The sequence below is a fragment of the Archocentrus centrarchus genome, chromosome 13 (genome assembly GCF_007364275.1).
Source record: "Archocentrus centrarchus isolate MPI-CPG fArcCen1 chromosome 13, fArcCen1, whole genome shotgun sequence".
Classification (NCBI taxonomy): Eukaryota; Metazoa; Chordata; class Actinopteri; order Cichliformes; family Cichlidae; genus Archocentrus; species Archocentrus centrarchus.
This window is the reverse complement of record NC_044358.1, coordinates 28,028,521-28,041,562: the sequence shown is the minus strand read 5'-3', so window position 1 is coordinate 28,041,562 and position 13,042 is coordinate 28,028,521. Positions and strand designations below refer to the sequence as shown.

Sequence of the window (13,042 nt, the reverse complement as noted above, 5' to 3'; positions counted from 1 at the left end):
TGAAGCTCTGATTCATCTCCACAGTCAAGTGCAGAGACACTTTAACACATCCTCAAGACTTTCAGAGACACCAGCAGGGTATTCAGACACTGACCCGCGTTTATCCTGACATTTACCTGCATTTATCCTGACGTGTACCCGCAGTTATCCTGACATTTTTGTGGTATTTCTATCTATGGTTGTTCCGGACTCTCAAACAGACACTCACAGCAGCCGTTCGCAGATGAATCCGCCATCCTGTGTCGCCTCTCGGTGTCCCGGTCTGTCCTCTCAGCGCCTGAATATGTCCCAAAGTCTCCGTAAAAACGCGGAAAACCGCAGTGGAGCTCAAACTGTCACCCGACTGTTTCCTGCTTGAAGTTTATTTATTTATTTATTGATGTTTGATTTGCATTTGTTATATAGGTGAATATATGTATATATGCATATATGGATATATGTATGTTTTATTTTCCTACACGTTTATTTATTTTCGTTGTTGTTTTCTTTTTATTTTATTTTGATTGTTCGAAATAAATTGAATAAAAAAAAAATAAAAAGTTTGAAAACTCCCGCCGCTCTCTGATTGGCCGAGCCGTTGGCCGCCTCTCCTATTGGCTAGGACCTTGTCGCGGTGGATTTTGGTCTATGGAGTTTGCTTTCGCAAAAACTAAATTAAAAACATTTTCCCTCAAAACATTTACACGGTATAACTCACCTGGTGTGACGTAACAATCCAGACAGTTTACGTGCTGCGCCAGTTTTCACTTCCGCGTTACCATAGCATCGAGTCAACGTGCAGGAACTCAGCGAGGGTTAACAGAGAGGTAAACACATCTGCTTCAAATTGTTGATTTTAGACCGACAGGTGAGCAGTGGGGAGGAGGAGTTTCACCTGCAGGCTGTGAGTGTTTGTTACCAGCGGTGGATCAATAATATCACCTATTATCTGCTGATTTAACCATTTATAGACAAAAATAATCTTTAATCTAATATTTAAGATTGCATCAATTTAAAAATGCAAAACTATGAATATATGCTGCATTATTATAGCTATAGGCACCTAACAGGAGCTAAGAAATTCAGATCCACATGCTACATGCTATGTAAACAAAGTAGTCACAATCTACGTTCCCAGAAACTTATTACCGTCATTGTTCCATCAGTTCGTATCAGTGGCAGAGCTAGACTTTTTTTCAAGGGGTGGCCAAAGGGTGAGCAAGACTTTATCAGAGGGGTCCATATACAAATGATGAACGAAAGGAAACAAATATTTTCTCACACAGATCTCAAATTAAAATGGTTTATTTAAACCTCCCCAGAGTCTGACTCTGAATCTATATCACCCTCATCTCTCTCTGGAACTTAATTGTGAAATGCATAAACATACACAATAAAAAAAAAACGCAAAAAGCATCATGCTAACCTTTAGAATTAGGTTTATTGGATTTTACTACTTAATAACTCTCTATCACAGGCCGGAAGTGAGCAGCTAGCCTTCATATCAGCTGCCGTCACCTCTGCGTAGCTCATGTCGCCTAGCAACCGTGAGTGCGAAGCACAGCTGTGTAAAAGCAGCTGTTAAACGGAGAACCAACTTTTTCTCCTTTTTGTGGTTTCATTTTAAGTCTTTAATTCAAAATAATCTGTTAAAACAAGCATAACACATTTCAACATCAAGGAATACAGCTGAGAGAATGATTAATTTCCAACTATAACAAGTGAGACATTAATGTTGAATAAAACCATCCAGTTATGATGCTTAACTTTAGTTTCAGGAGTTTGCTTATCACAGGAGCACTTCCACCCTTCATTGGTCTGTGTAGTAGACTGGTGGGAAAATAAACAAAATTTTGAAGTTTAAGCTTATGTATATTGATTCATTCATCAACTAAACTTAAATTAATATTTCTCATGTCAAATATTGAAATGCGATTAAAATGCGATTAATTTCGATTAATTAATTACAAAGCTTGTAATTAATTCGATTAATTTTTTTAATCGAGTCCCACCCCTAATATATATATATATTTTAGGGGTGGGACTCGATTAAAAAAATTAATCGAATAATTACTAATATATATATATATATATATATATATATATATATATATATATATATATATATATATATATATATATATATATATATATATATATATATATATATATATATATATATGGTGGATAGCTGTACTGATATGGACTAGGTAATGTGTTAGGAATGAAAGGATGCCACATTATTTCATGGAACTGAAAATTATCAACCTACAAAGAGCTGAATTCAAAGGTACCCTAAAAATGATGACAAAATGATGTGGAAGGCTAGTCCATTTTGCCAAAATTTCATTGCAGCAACTAAAAAATGGTGCTGTGTTGTTTGTATGGCCCCCATGTGCTTGGCTGCTCCTAATGAGATGCCAGATGGTGTCCTGGAGGATCAGCTCCTAGATCTGGACCAGGGCATCACTGAGCTCCTGGACAGTCTGAAGAGCAACATGGCAGCATCAGACGGACCAAAACATAATGTCCCATAGGGATTCTGTTTGATTTTGGTCAGGCGAACATGGTGACCTGTCAACAGTCTCTATTCCTTCATCCTCCAGAACTGTCTGCATACTCTCTTGCCACATGAGGCTGGACATTTTTGTGCACAAGGAGGAAACAGGACCCACTGAACTAGCGTAGAATCTGACAATGGGTCCAAGGATTTCATCCTACATGAAATCATGATCCCTAAAGGCCGTCAGGATGCTGTTGCCTAGCCTGCAGACATCTGTGTCTCCCTCCATGGCTATGCCTTCCCAAACCATCACTGACCCTCCACTAATGCTGAATGATGTTACAGGAACCATAATGTTCTCCAAGGCTTCTCCAGACCCTTTCGCATCTGTCTCATGTGCTCAGGGTGAACCTGCCCTCATCTGTGAAACACGCAGTGCACCAGGGGGAGGACCTGTTAATTCTGGCATTCTATGGCAACTGCCAATAAGGTTCCATGGTGCCGGGCAGTGACATCAGTGACATACTAGAACACATCTGGCCCTTGGTCTGTTTCTGAGTGTTTGGGCAGAGACATTCACACCAGTGGCCTGCTGGAGGTCATTTTGGAGTGCTCTGGCAGTGCTCAATCTTTCACTCCTTGCACAAAGGAGCAGATGCCGGTCCACCTGACAGGTTATGGACCTCCTACGGCCCTGTCCAGTTCTAATAGAGTAAGTGCATGTCTCCTGGAATCTCTTCCATGCTCTTGAGACTGTGCTGAGAGACACAGCAAACGTATTGATGTGCCACCCTGGAGGAGGTGGACTACCTGTGTAACCTCTATAGGGTCCAGGTATCGCCTCATAGTAACACTGACCCTAGCCAAATGTAAAACTAGTAAAAAAACAGTCAGAAGAGATGAGGAGGAAAAAAAATGCCAGTGGCCTCTACCTTTAAAACCATTCCTGTTTTGGGGGTTGTCTCATTGTTGCCCCTCTAGTGTACCTATTGTTAATTTCATTAACACCAAAGCAGCTGTAACTGATTAACAACCCCCTCTGCTACTTAACTGACCAGATCAATATCCCAGAACAGTATAATATCCATCCATCCATTCGCTTCCGCACATCCTGTTAAGGGTCGCGGGGGGGCTGGAGCCTATCCCAGCTGTGATAGGGCGAGAGGCAGGGTACACCCTGAACAGGTCGCCAGCCTGTTGCAGGGCCAGTATAATATTGGATCATAATTATTAATTCACTGATGTGTATCACTCTAACAAAACATATATTAATGCTCCTGCACCAGAGATGATTTTAATTACTTTTAACCTGCTGGGAAGCTTGAATAAAAAAGGAAAATATTTTAGTAGATTAAAGTCTGCAAAATAATAAGCAAATAAACCTCTTACATGAATGACATGGAGTGCATGGTCCAATATTTGGATCCAGAATACAGCGCAGGATAGGTAGAAAGTATCATAGCACAGAAATGTTTTAAGAAAGATTTTTGGTTTAACGTTAAAGGCGTGGCCTATATGTTTGCATTTTAAACAAAGAGGTCCACTCCTGTGTGGGAAAAGAAACACACACAGCTATGATCCCAGTAACTATAACTCTAGTGTTTTCAACAAGGGTGTTGGTGACACCGAATTAAACCGCGAAATGAAGACCCTGGAGATTAGTTGCAGCTTGTTTAATTGTCTTCATAACATGTGTGGTGAAAACCAGAGGTGGCAAAAGTACTGACATTCTGTACTTAAGTAGAAGTACAAGTACTTATGTTAAAAAATACTTTAGTAAAAGTCGAAGTACTGGTTCAACTTCTCTACTTAAGTAAAAGTAAAAAAGTACAGGCTCTGAAATGTACTCAAAGTAAGAAAGTAAAAGTAGTTCTTTGGAGGATGTTTCTACCTGCTATTTTTGTGTAAAACTAACCAAACCTCATTATATATTATTGTAATAATATAAAATAATATTACATGAGAATACAAACGTTATTCCAATCTAAATTTTAATCCTAATGAATGCACTCAGCTTGAAACTGTTATGTAGGACACAAACTGTGAAAGGGAATTTAAACACAGCTCTGTTCTCTGTGTCCTCCATAGTAGAGGGTGACTGTGCCTCCACCTAAACACCAACATGAGGATACTCAGGGGTTACAGTGGGATTCAGAAGGTGGAGGAACCCTAAGATCAGCTGTAGTGGCTCTGCATGGGGAGAAGAATCACAACTTTCTATTGTGAGCTCCAGTAAATGATGTTGGTGTGCAGGCTGTGATCAGCTGACCTGCTGCTGCTGCTCTGAGGTTTACTGCTCTGTGTGGGTTACAAAGATGTAACCCAGTATTTCACAGCTATCTGAGCTGATCTCCATCCCCTACACTGACAGCATACAGGCTGTAGAAATGTTGGATTCAGTGAATGAATCTCAGCATCAGCACCTTTGATTCAAACTCATCTCTGCTGCACTGATGTAACCTGTAACTCTGACCATGAACACAAACACTGTGCTCCAGTCCAACACAGAGCTTTACTGTAAATACAGTACAACAAGCTAACCTAAACTGCAGTATTTTCATAGAATCTTTGAATTACACAAAGTCAGCATACTTCAGTTTATTTTCCAGTCCTTACCTTTAATTCTAACCTCTCTTCTTCCTCTCCTGTCCTCTTTCTCCATCTCTGAGTGAACTTCTCTCTCTTTGCTCTCCCTGAAATACAGCAGCTCTTCTTTTAGCTAGCTGTGTAACAAACTGCACACACTTTGTGTGTTTGCTGATATTTGTTGAGCATTTAGAAACGCTGCATTTACCTGCCACACGTTACTCCCTTCATGCTCGCTCCTCTTCAGTAGCGCTAGCTAAGCTGTTTATGTGCCGCAGCGCAACTTACGGACTCGGTCCGGCCCGCTGTAACCCCTGATTATAGCGCTATAAATGATACATTAATTATATGGGTTTGCGTATGTAACTGTTGTGAATGCTTCTGAGATTCTATGGTGGAGATTTCTCCTGGTGTCTATGGTGCAGAAGGATGGCACAGCAATACCGGACTTGCTCTTACTCAGCACTCCCTCTTTAATCTGGTACAAAAATCACAGCACACAGTCACAGACATCAGTGTGGTCATGCAACCGCAACATTCAGCTCTCCAGCTTGGGATCGTTTTCCTTTTGCTTTTGCTTTCAACAAAAGACATTACAACAAACGTGTAATCGTATAGTGGCATTCATTTTTCATACAGTACTTGAGAGTAAGAGCCATTATTTTCACTTCTTTAGGCTAACAATAACAAATCAACATCTTACAATTTTGCTCATATAAAACAAACAAAGCCTACCTGGTACAAAAATCACAGCACACAGTCACAGACATCAGTGTGGTCATGCAACCGCAACATTCAGCTCTGTTAACAGAAATCAGAACAATCACAGTCTTGTACTGCTATACAGCTTTAGAGCCAGGGGCAGCCTGAAAGCTGCTGACTAGGGTTTAATATTTTTCCCGAAAATGGCATGAATCAAATCCCGGGAAAAGACGAGCAATTTCCCGGGAATCCCGGGAAAAAGTGGGTTTTATTTATTTTTATTTTAATTAGGCCTTCTGTAGCCTGTGTCTGGCTTAACCTATTTTGATATTGTAGATATTTTACTCAACTCCATTTTAAAAGCGAAATATGTTTAAGTAATCTATTTCATGAGACCTTCTTCACACATTAGGCCCGTATTCTAATTCATGATTGTTAGTAAGTGGCTGCAAACGAGGAAAAGAAACACTCGAAGTTAAACAGATATTTCTTTATTGTTCAGGCATATATTATAGGCTATATAATGCAAGATAACAATATATAATAATATAAAATTAACAACAAATTAAAGAGGAAAAAAGTACAACTGTGTATTAAAACGCTTGAAACGGAGGCTGAACGTGCCTGAAATGAAAAGTAATGCTTTCGCATTAAACGAACCCTTCTGTCAATATTTCCTTAACTTTAACATTCGGAAGCTTTCTTTTTTTTCTGAAAGTGTGCTTTTAAGAAGCAGAGAGCATCGAGAGATTCTGCGCTTAAGCGATTTCGGAGTTTAGTGACAAATTGGCCGCAGATAGAAAATGCTCTCTCCGCCTCCACGGATGTAGCCTGAACAGAATGCAGGGCATCAAACAACTGCTGCAGGTGGGGCGGTCTCCTGTTTGTAGCTTCGAACAGAGAAAACTCTTTGGTCAGAACTTTCATGAGGTCACCCTCTTTGATTTCATCTGACGCCGGCGTAGTGGTCATTGAAATGGCCTGCTGTAGATCCAATGCTAGGTTGAGGTTCCCTTCAGTTGAGACGTCTTCAGTCGGTGATGTAGGTCTGGCATCTGCATCACCCTCGCTCGCGCTCTCTTCGGAGAAACGGCCGAGGAAAAGACGCTCCACAAGTCCCTTAGCCGTCCGTATCAGCATCTGTCTTGATGGCATGGTGAAAATCTCAGTGGGCCTTGGTGCTGGTGCGACTAGAACACCGGGATCCAGAAGGTACCTGCCAAAAAATATAGTAATGAAAATGAGCGGATTGACCAAGGCCTCATTCTCCGATCACAAAATTAATAGGCTACGTTACTACTACTACTACTACTACTACTACTATAATAATAATAATAATAATAATGCTCACCTATACAAAGATACCAAGTTCTTCTGTCTCCGTTCCATGAATCTCCTCTCAATCGCATCCCTCATTTCAAGGCTCAGGGGGGTGTCCTGCTTTGTCAACTGGTCAATCATGAAGATGAAAATCCCATCAGCTTTAACGAGGGTGGTGTCACGGTTACAAAGCGATTCGACTCCCATCTTCACCGGCTTTAAGCAGGAGCTGAGTTGCTGAATGAGTGCAAGCTCTTCGTTGGTGATGATTAGTGCATTGTTGATATCAACGAGGGTCTTCGTCACTGGTCTGTGTAGTGCAATGTAGCGGTCCAGCATGTCAGCCAAACTGTTCCATCTGGTGCGACAATCCAAGATGAGTGCCAACTCTTTCCCCTGGTCTTGTTTGACACATTCCCTCAGCTTGTCGTTGCTGACTGGGGATTTGTGGAAGTGCCTCGCAATTTTACGCACTCGCTCCACGCTCCTGTACATGTCCTCTCTCACTGACCGATACCCATCCTCGCACACAGCTAACTCGTCATCAGAGTCTTCACTGCTCTCCTCCTCTTCTTCACTTGCTTTGCTCTCTCCATCAGAGGTGGCACGGTGGTAGAGCACATCTGTGACAGCCAGGTGAACTGCGTGGGCATAGCACAGCTGTAATTCCGGCAGCACCAGTCTCCCAAACTTCACCATCACTGATGCTCCATCCGTAGTGCAGCACACAATGTGTTGGTTCATGTCAAGCTTGAAACATTGAAGCTGATCGTCAACCAATGCTTTCACTTTTTCTGCTGGCATTGTTCCACGGACATGTATGACACCTAAATTCCAGTAAGTTTGCGCACCGTGCACATTTATGCTCATGTACCGCTTATGTTGGGAAGAAGTGTATTCGTCAATGGTCAACGAAAAACGCAACCCTTTCTTCACCATGTCTTGGAACATTTCGGCCAGTTTAATTTTCTCCTCGTTCGCAAACACTCTAACCTGCTTGGAGATTTCTGTGGGATTCTTTGGGAGAGTGTAGCCATCCCTCTTGAGTGCTGATCTCAGATACTCACATTTCGCCATACTATTAAAGGAGAATCCATCAAAAGCTGCCATCTCCGCTAGTATTTCTTCAAGAGACTTGCTGCTAACTCGGCTAAAGTAGCCATCCAGCATTTTAGCACGTTTTGAACATGATGGCCTTTCTTCGTGTTTGTCATGTTTGGACTCTAAATGTCTGCGTAGTCCGCTTGTTGATCCACCAGAACATTTGACGACTCGGTCACACAACATACATTTGGCGCTGTCATTATCTATTTTTGTAAAATGCCCCCACACAAAACTGTTCGTAGACATCATTGCCTGTATGCGCCTCGCTTCTGCTGAGTTACCGCAATACCGTAAGTACTGTTGACTCATCACCCCATCAATGTTACCGTATGACAACAAATCGATGTGTGCAACTTTTTTCCCGGTTTCCCGTCTTACGTTTCCCGGGAAACGGGAAATGGTTCTGATCGCATTTCCCGGGAATCCCGGATCCCGGGCTTAAACCCTACTGCTGACTGGCTAACTGGTATTAGCTTAGCATGCTAACAAAAATACAGATCGTGAATAAAGTTACTATTTGTTAACCAAAACACCTGTACCTTCCAGGTTACATGTCAGCAGTGCTTACGATAGAAATACATATTAACATTTACTGCTGAGAGAATGTTTTCACTATTAAACAAACAAAAATAACTATAGCATTGCTCACACGCACCCACCTCCAGCTTGGGATTGTTTTCCTTTGCTGAGGCACGTACACTGCAGCAATGAGGAACCTTGCAGTTGCATTATTTATCCACCAGGTGGCTCCAACTATTCACATGCAATAAGTACATCAATTTTGAAGAAATTCATAATATAGGTTATTTTAACTCTGTTACATGTATTTAATCCCTTTGTACGAGATAAGCCCCGATGATGGAGGATACGCCAGTACGATTGTCTCCAGTACGATTGTCTCCAGTACGATTGTTATTATTCCTCCGTTTAGGCTCAGATCGTTTGATGTTTGACGGCGCACTGACCGGAAATGCAAACTTCTCTCTGACGTGTTAAAAAGTAACGAGTCTGTTTGAAAATGTAAGAAGTAGAAAGTACAGATACTTGTGTAAAAATGTAGGGAGTAAAAGTAAAAAGTACTCAGAAAAATAAATACTTAAGTAAAGTACAGATACCTGAAAAATCTACTTAAGTACAGTAACGAAGTATTTGTACTTCGTTACTTCCCACCTCTGGTGAAAACTGAAATGACAGAAAATAACCTTGGACTCAACAGGATTACACAAATAAAGTACATCAACTCACTAAATTAACATTTCGGCAAAATAAGCAGTAATATTCAAAGTCATCAGTATAAGCTGTCAAATAATTGCAACTTACGGCGTTCCTGCCTGATAATTCAGTGTGGTAAGCATCCGATCAGATTACTTCAGGTATGTTGACCTCTTGTTTAACGGCAATAAAAAACGTAAAACCGTTAGTCCGCTGCCAGACCGGAAGTGCACGGCCGGAACCGGAAGAAGAATTTACCGACAACATTTCCTAACAAAAACTTACATAAAGCATGAACTGTTAATCTAAACACCTCGTAATCATTCTTAATAAAATAGAAATATTTTTAGAATTATTTATTTAACATATGAACTTATTTATTCAAAGAAATGCCTTAAGGGCAACACACTCCCCGCCTGGCCTCGTGAGGCCACTATACTAAACAATACAATAAACATTCAGTCCTTTGGCATAAGCAGAATAACTTCAGTAACTGGTCGCATAAATGTCTTTACAGAGCCTTGATCACATGCCTTTACCTCAATCTTTCTGACTCGATTGTCCTTGCTTGGGAATGTGGCAGTGATCCTTGCCATGGGCCAGCTGTTACGTCCGACCTGCTTGTCCTTGAGCAGAACTAGGTCACCAGCTTGGAGATTTCTGCATGATACAGTCCATTTCTGCCTTTGTTGTAATGTGGGCAAATACTCTCGCCTCCAGCGCATCCAGAACTGGTTGGAGAGAGCTTGGACTTGTCTCCATTGTTTGGTGTAAAGGTCTTTATTGAAGAACTCTCCAGATGGGGGGAGAAGGCAAGACCTTTGTGTAAGGAGCATTGAGGGGGATAGAATAAAGGGGTTCTCTGGATCGGAGGACACAGGAACAAGCGGCCTTGCATTTATGATGGCTGTAATTTCGGCCATGAGAGTGCAAAGCACTTCATGAGCCTTGTTTTGCAATAGCATGGAATCCAGGATTCTGCGGGCGACTCCGATCATGCGCTCCCAAGAGCCTCCCATGTGGGAAGCATGTGGCGGATTGAACTCCCAGCTGCAACCTTGCTCTGTTAGGTACTTCTGCATTGATTTGTCCATTCCTAGTTCCTTTGAAGCTCCAACAAAATTGGTGCCACGATCAGATAACAACTGTTTGGCGGGTCCTCTTAGAGCAAAGAAGCGGCGGAGGGCGTTTATGCAGCTGGACGTATCTAGAGATTCGATTACCTCAATATGGACGGCTCTTGAACTCATGCAAGTAAACAAAATGGCCCACCGCTTACTTTCAGCTACTCCACCTCTGGTACGCCTGGTTGTTATATTCCAGGGCCCGAAGACGTCAAGGCCAACATAGGTGAAAGGAGGACAGGTTTTTAGGTGTTCAGGTGGCAGGGCCACCATAAGTTGCTGTTCTTGTTTTCCACGCAGTTTGCGGCAGGTTAAACATTTGTGGATTAATGAGTTGATCAGTCTTTTGCCACCTAAAAGCCACAGTCCAGCAGCCCTGATTGCTCCTTCCGTCAGATGACGGCCTTGATGCTCTGTTTGCTCGTGGTGATGATGAGTGAGCAGAAGGGAAATGTGACTGTCTTTGGGGAGAATTACAGGGCTCTTTTCGAAGTTCTCAATCTCTGAGTGTTTAAGTCGGCCTCCAACAGAAATGAGACCATCCTGTAGGATTGGGCTGAGCTTTTGTAGAGGGCTCTGCTTTGAGATCGGCTTGCAAGCATTAAGGGCAGAAAGTTCTTTTCCAAAGTGGGCCTTTTGTGCCTCTTTGAGGATGATGGTTTTTGCTTGAGATAGCTCCTCTGGAGTAAGAGGCAGGTGACATTTGTGCCAGCCTTTGCATTTGCTGTTCGGATTGGTCCTATTGAAAGATTTTGCGATGTGGATAAGATTTTCTATTGCTCTGACTAAGGACTTAAACGTGGAAAAGCGCTCAAAACGCTTACTGCTGGGTACTTGGAGGTGAGTGGCATGTGTTCTGATTTGTGGCCTAATTTCTGAGTCCTTTTCAGGTTCAATTAACTCAAACATTCCACTCATTTGAGTTTTCTCTGCAGGAGAATGGTGGATGAAGGATGGTCCGGTAAACCAGGTGGACTTTTTTAGCTGAGCTGCTGACAACGACCTCGATGCTTGGTCTGCTGGGTTTTCCTCTGTGCGCACGTAGTGCCATTGTTCTGGCTTTGAAGACTGGCGAAAGCGCTGTGCCCTGTTGTGGACATACTGGTAGAATCTCTTAGACTCATTACAGATGTAGCCCAGTACAACCTTACTGTCCGTATAAAAGTGTACTGCGTGAAAGTGTAAGTCCAACTCATCCTGAATGAGATCAGCCATTTCTACCGCCAAGACAGCTGCACACAGTTCAAGTCTTGGTATAGTCAGTTTTGACAATGGAGCAAGCTTTGCCTTGCGCATTATGAATCCGACCTCAACTTCGCCATCTCTTTGGACTGCCTTTAAATAGGCTACGGCTCCTATGGCCATAGTTGACGCGTCTGAGAATAAACACAGTTCTTTGTGCGGTGCTTGACTGAGTGAGGTAGATGTGTAGGTTCTAGGGACGTGTAGTTTTTTTAGGTCCTGAAGGGAATTTCTCCACATTTCCCACTTGCTTTGCTTGTCCTCAGGAAGGGGTGTGTCCCAATCTGAACATTCTGAACGGAGCTCTCTGAGCAGAGCTCTTCCTTGGATTGTGACAGGTGCCAATAGGCCCAGGGGATCAAAGACACTATTGACACACAGGTTCATCCTATCACGATCAGTGATCATGCACCGGTGTCTCTCTCTCTGACACAGAAAAAAGTTACACCACCAACCAGGAACTGGAGATTTAATACATCATTACTTAAAGAACAAGATTTTATTAATTATTTCAAAAAGGAGTGGTCAGCATATTTAGAAAATAACGATCTTCCGGAAATATCACAATGTGTTTGTAACAGTCGTAATTGTGATGTCTCTTTACGACAGTCTGGTCTTTTTGTGTAGATGATGTCACCAGTGTGCGCCCACCGCTCCTCAGTAGAGAGCGCGGGAGATGTGTTTTGCAGACGGACATTTTGGATTGAGGCGGACCTTTTCCTTTTCCTTATTTTTTTGTACCGTCATAGGTTGTATGAACACTGCTCGTTTTCATGTGTGTTTATGTAGCAGCCGTTCAACCGGGCTTCATAAGGTTGTGAAGATTACATTTATTAAAAGGGCAATACTGAAATTCTCAGTGCCAGTGTGCTTGTGCATTTTTTTTGGCTGCCCGCTGCCTCCTCTTCACCACCGAACACAACCCAGACGTTACATGTTCTTTGGGAAGCAGGAAAGGCAGTAATGCGGGGCAAAATAATATCTTACTGCTTGCATATGAAAAATAAAGAAAAAACACTTGTGTTAGAATTAGAACAGAAAATTAAATCTTTAGAAACTGCCTATGCTGCTTCACCACAAGAACATATAATTAACAACCTGAGGAAACTGAAACTGGAGTTAAATGAAATAACTGATAAAAGGACACAATTTATGTTGCAGAGGCTGCGTTTGGAAAACTTCGAGCATGGAAACAAATCTGGAAAATTCCTGGCCAACCAATTAAAACTAAATAAAGAAAAAACAGCTATTTATTCTATTAAAGATTCAA

At 42.0% G+C, this 13,042-nt stretch overlaps 2 protein-coding genes across 2 annotated transcripts in view; both read right to left on the bottom strand.

The window, feature by feature from the left end:
- LOC115789953 (RILP-like protein 1) overlaps positions 1-13,042 on the bottom strand; it is a 110,023-nt gene that overhangs the window by 56,041 nt on the left and 40,940 nt on the right. The gene's annotated exons all lie outside the window — the stretch shown is intronic.
- Positions 6,396-8,516, bottom strand: LOC115789947 (zinc finger BED domain-containing protein 4-like). The gene is made up of 2 exons (XM_030743547.1): positions 7,122-8,516; positions 6,396-6,986 (listed from the first exon to the last, which is right to left on the bottom strand). Exons 1-2 carry the CDS (start codon positions 8,501-8,503, stop codon positions 6,455-6,457), a joined length of 1,914 nt encoding a protein of 637 aa, XP_030599407.1. The 5' UTR covers positions 8,504-8,516; the 3' UTR covers positions 6,396-6,454.

Bases quoted from the DNA above. Each gene is read 5' to 3' on its own strand.
- LOC115789947 (XM_030743547.1), bottom strand. From the start codon at position 8,503: ATGAGTCAACAGTACTTACGGTATTGCGGTAACTCAGCAGAAGCGAGG. The intron at 6,987-7,121 runs GTGAGCATTATT...ATTTTTTGGCAG, and splicing joins AACTTGGTATCTTTGTATAG to GTACCTTCTGGATCCCGGTG.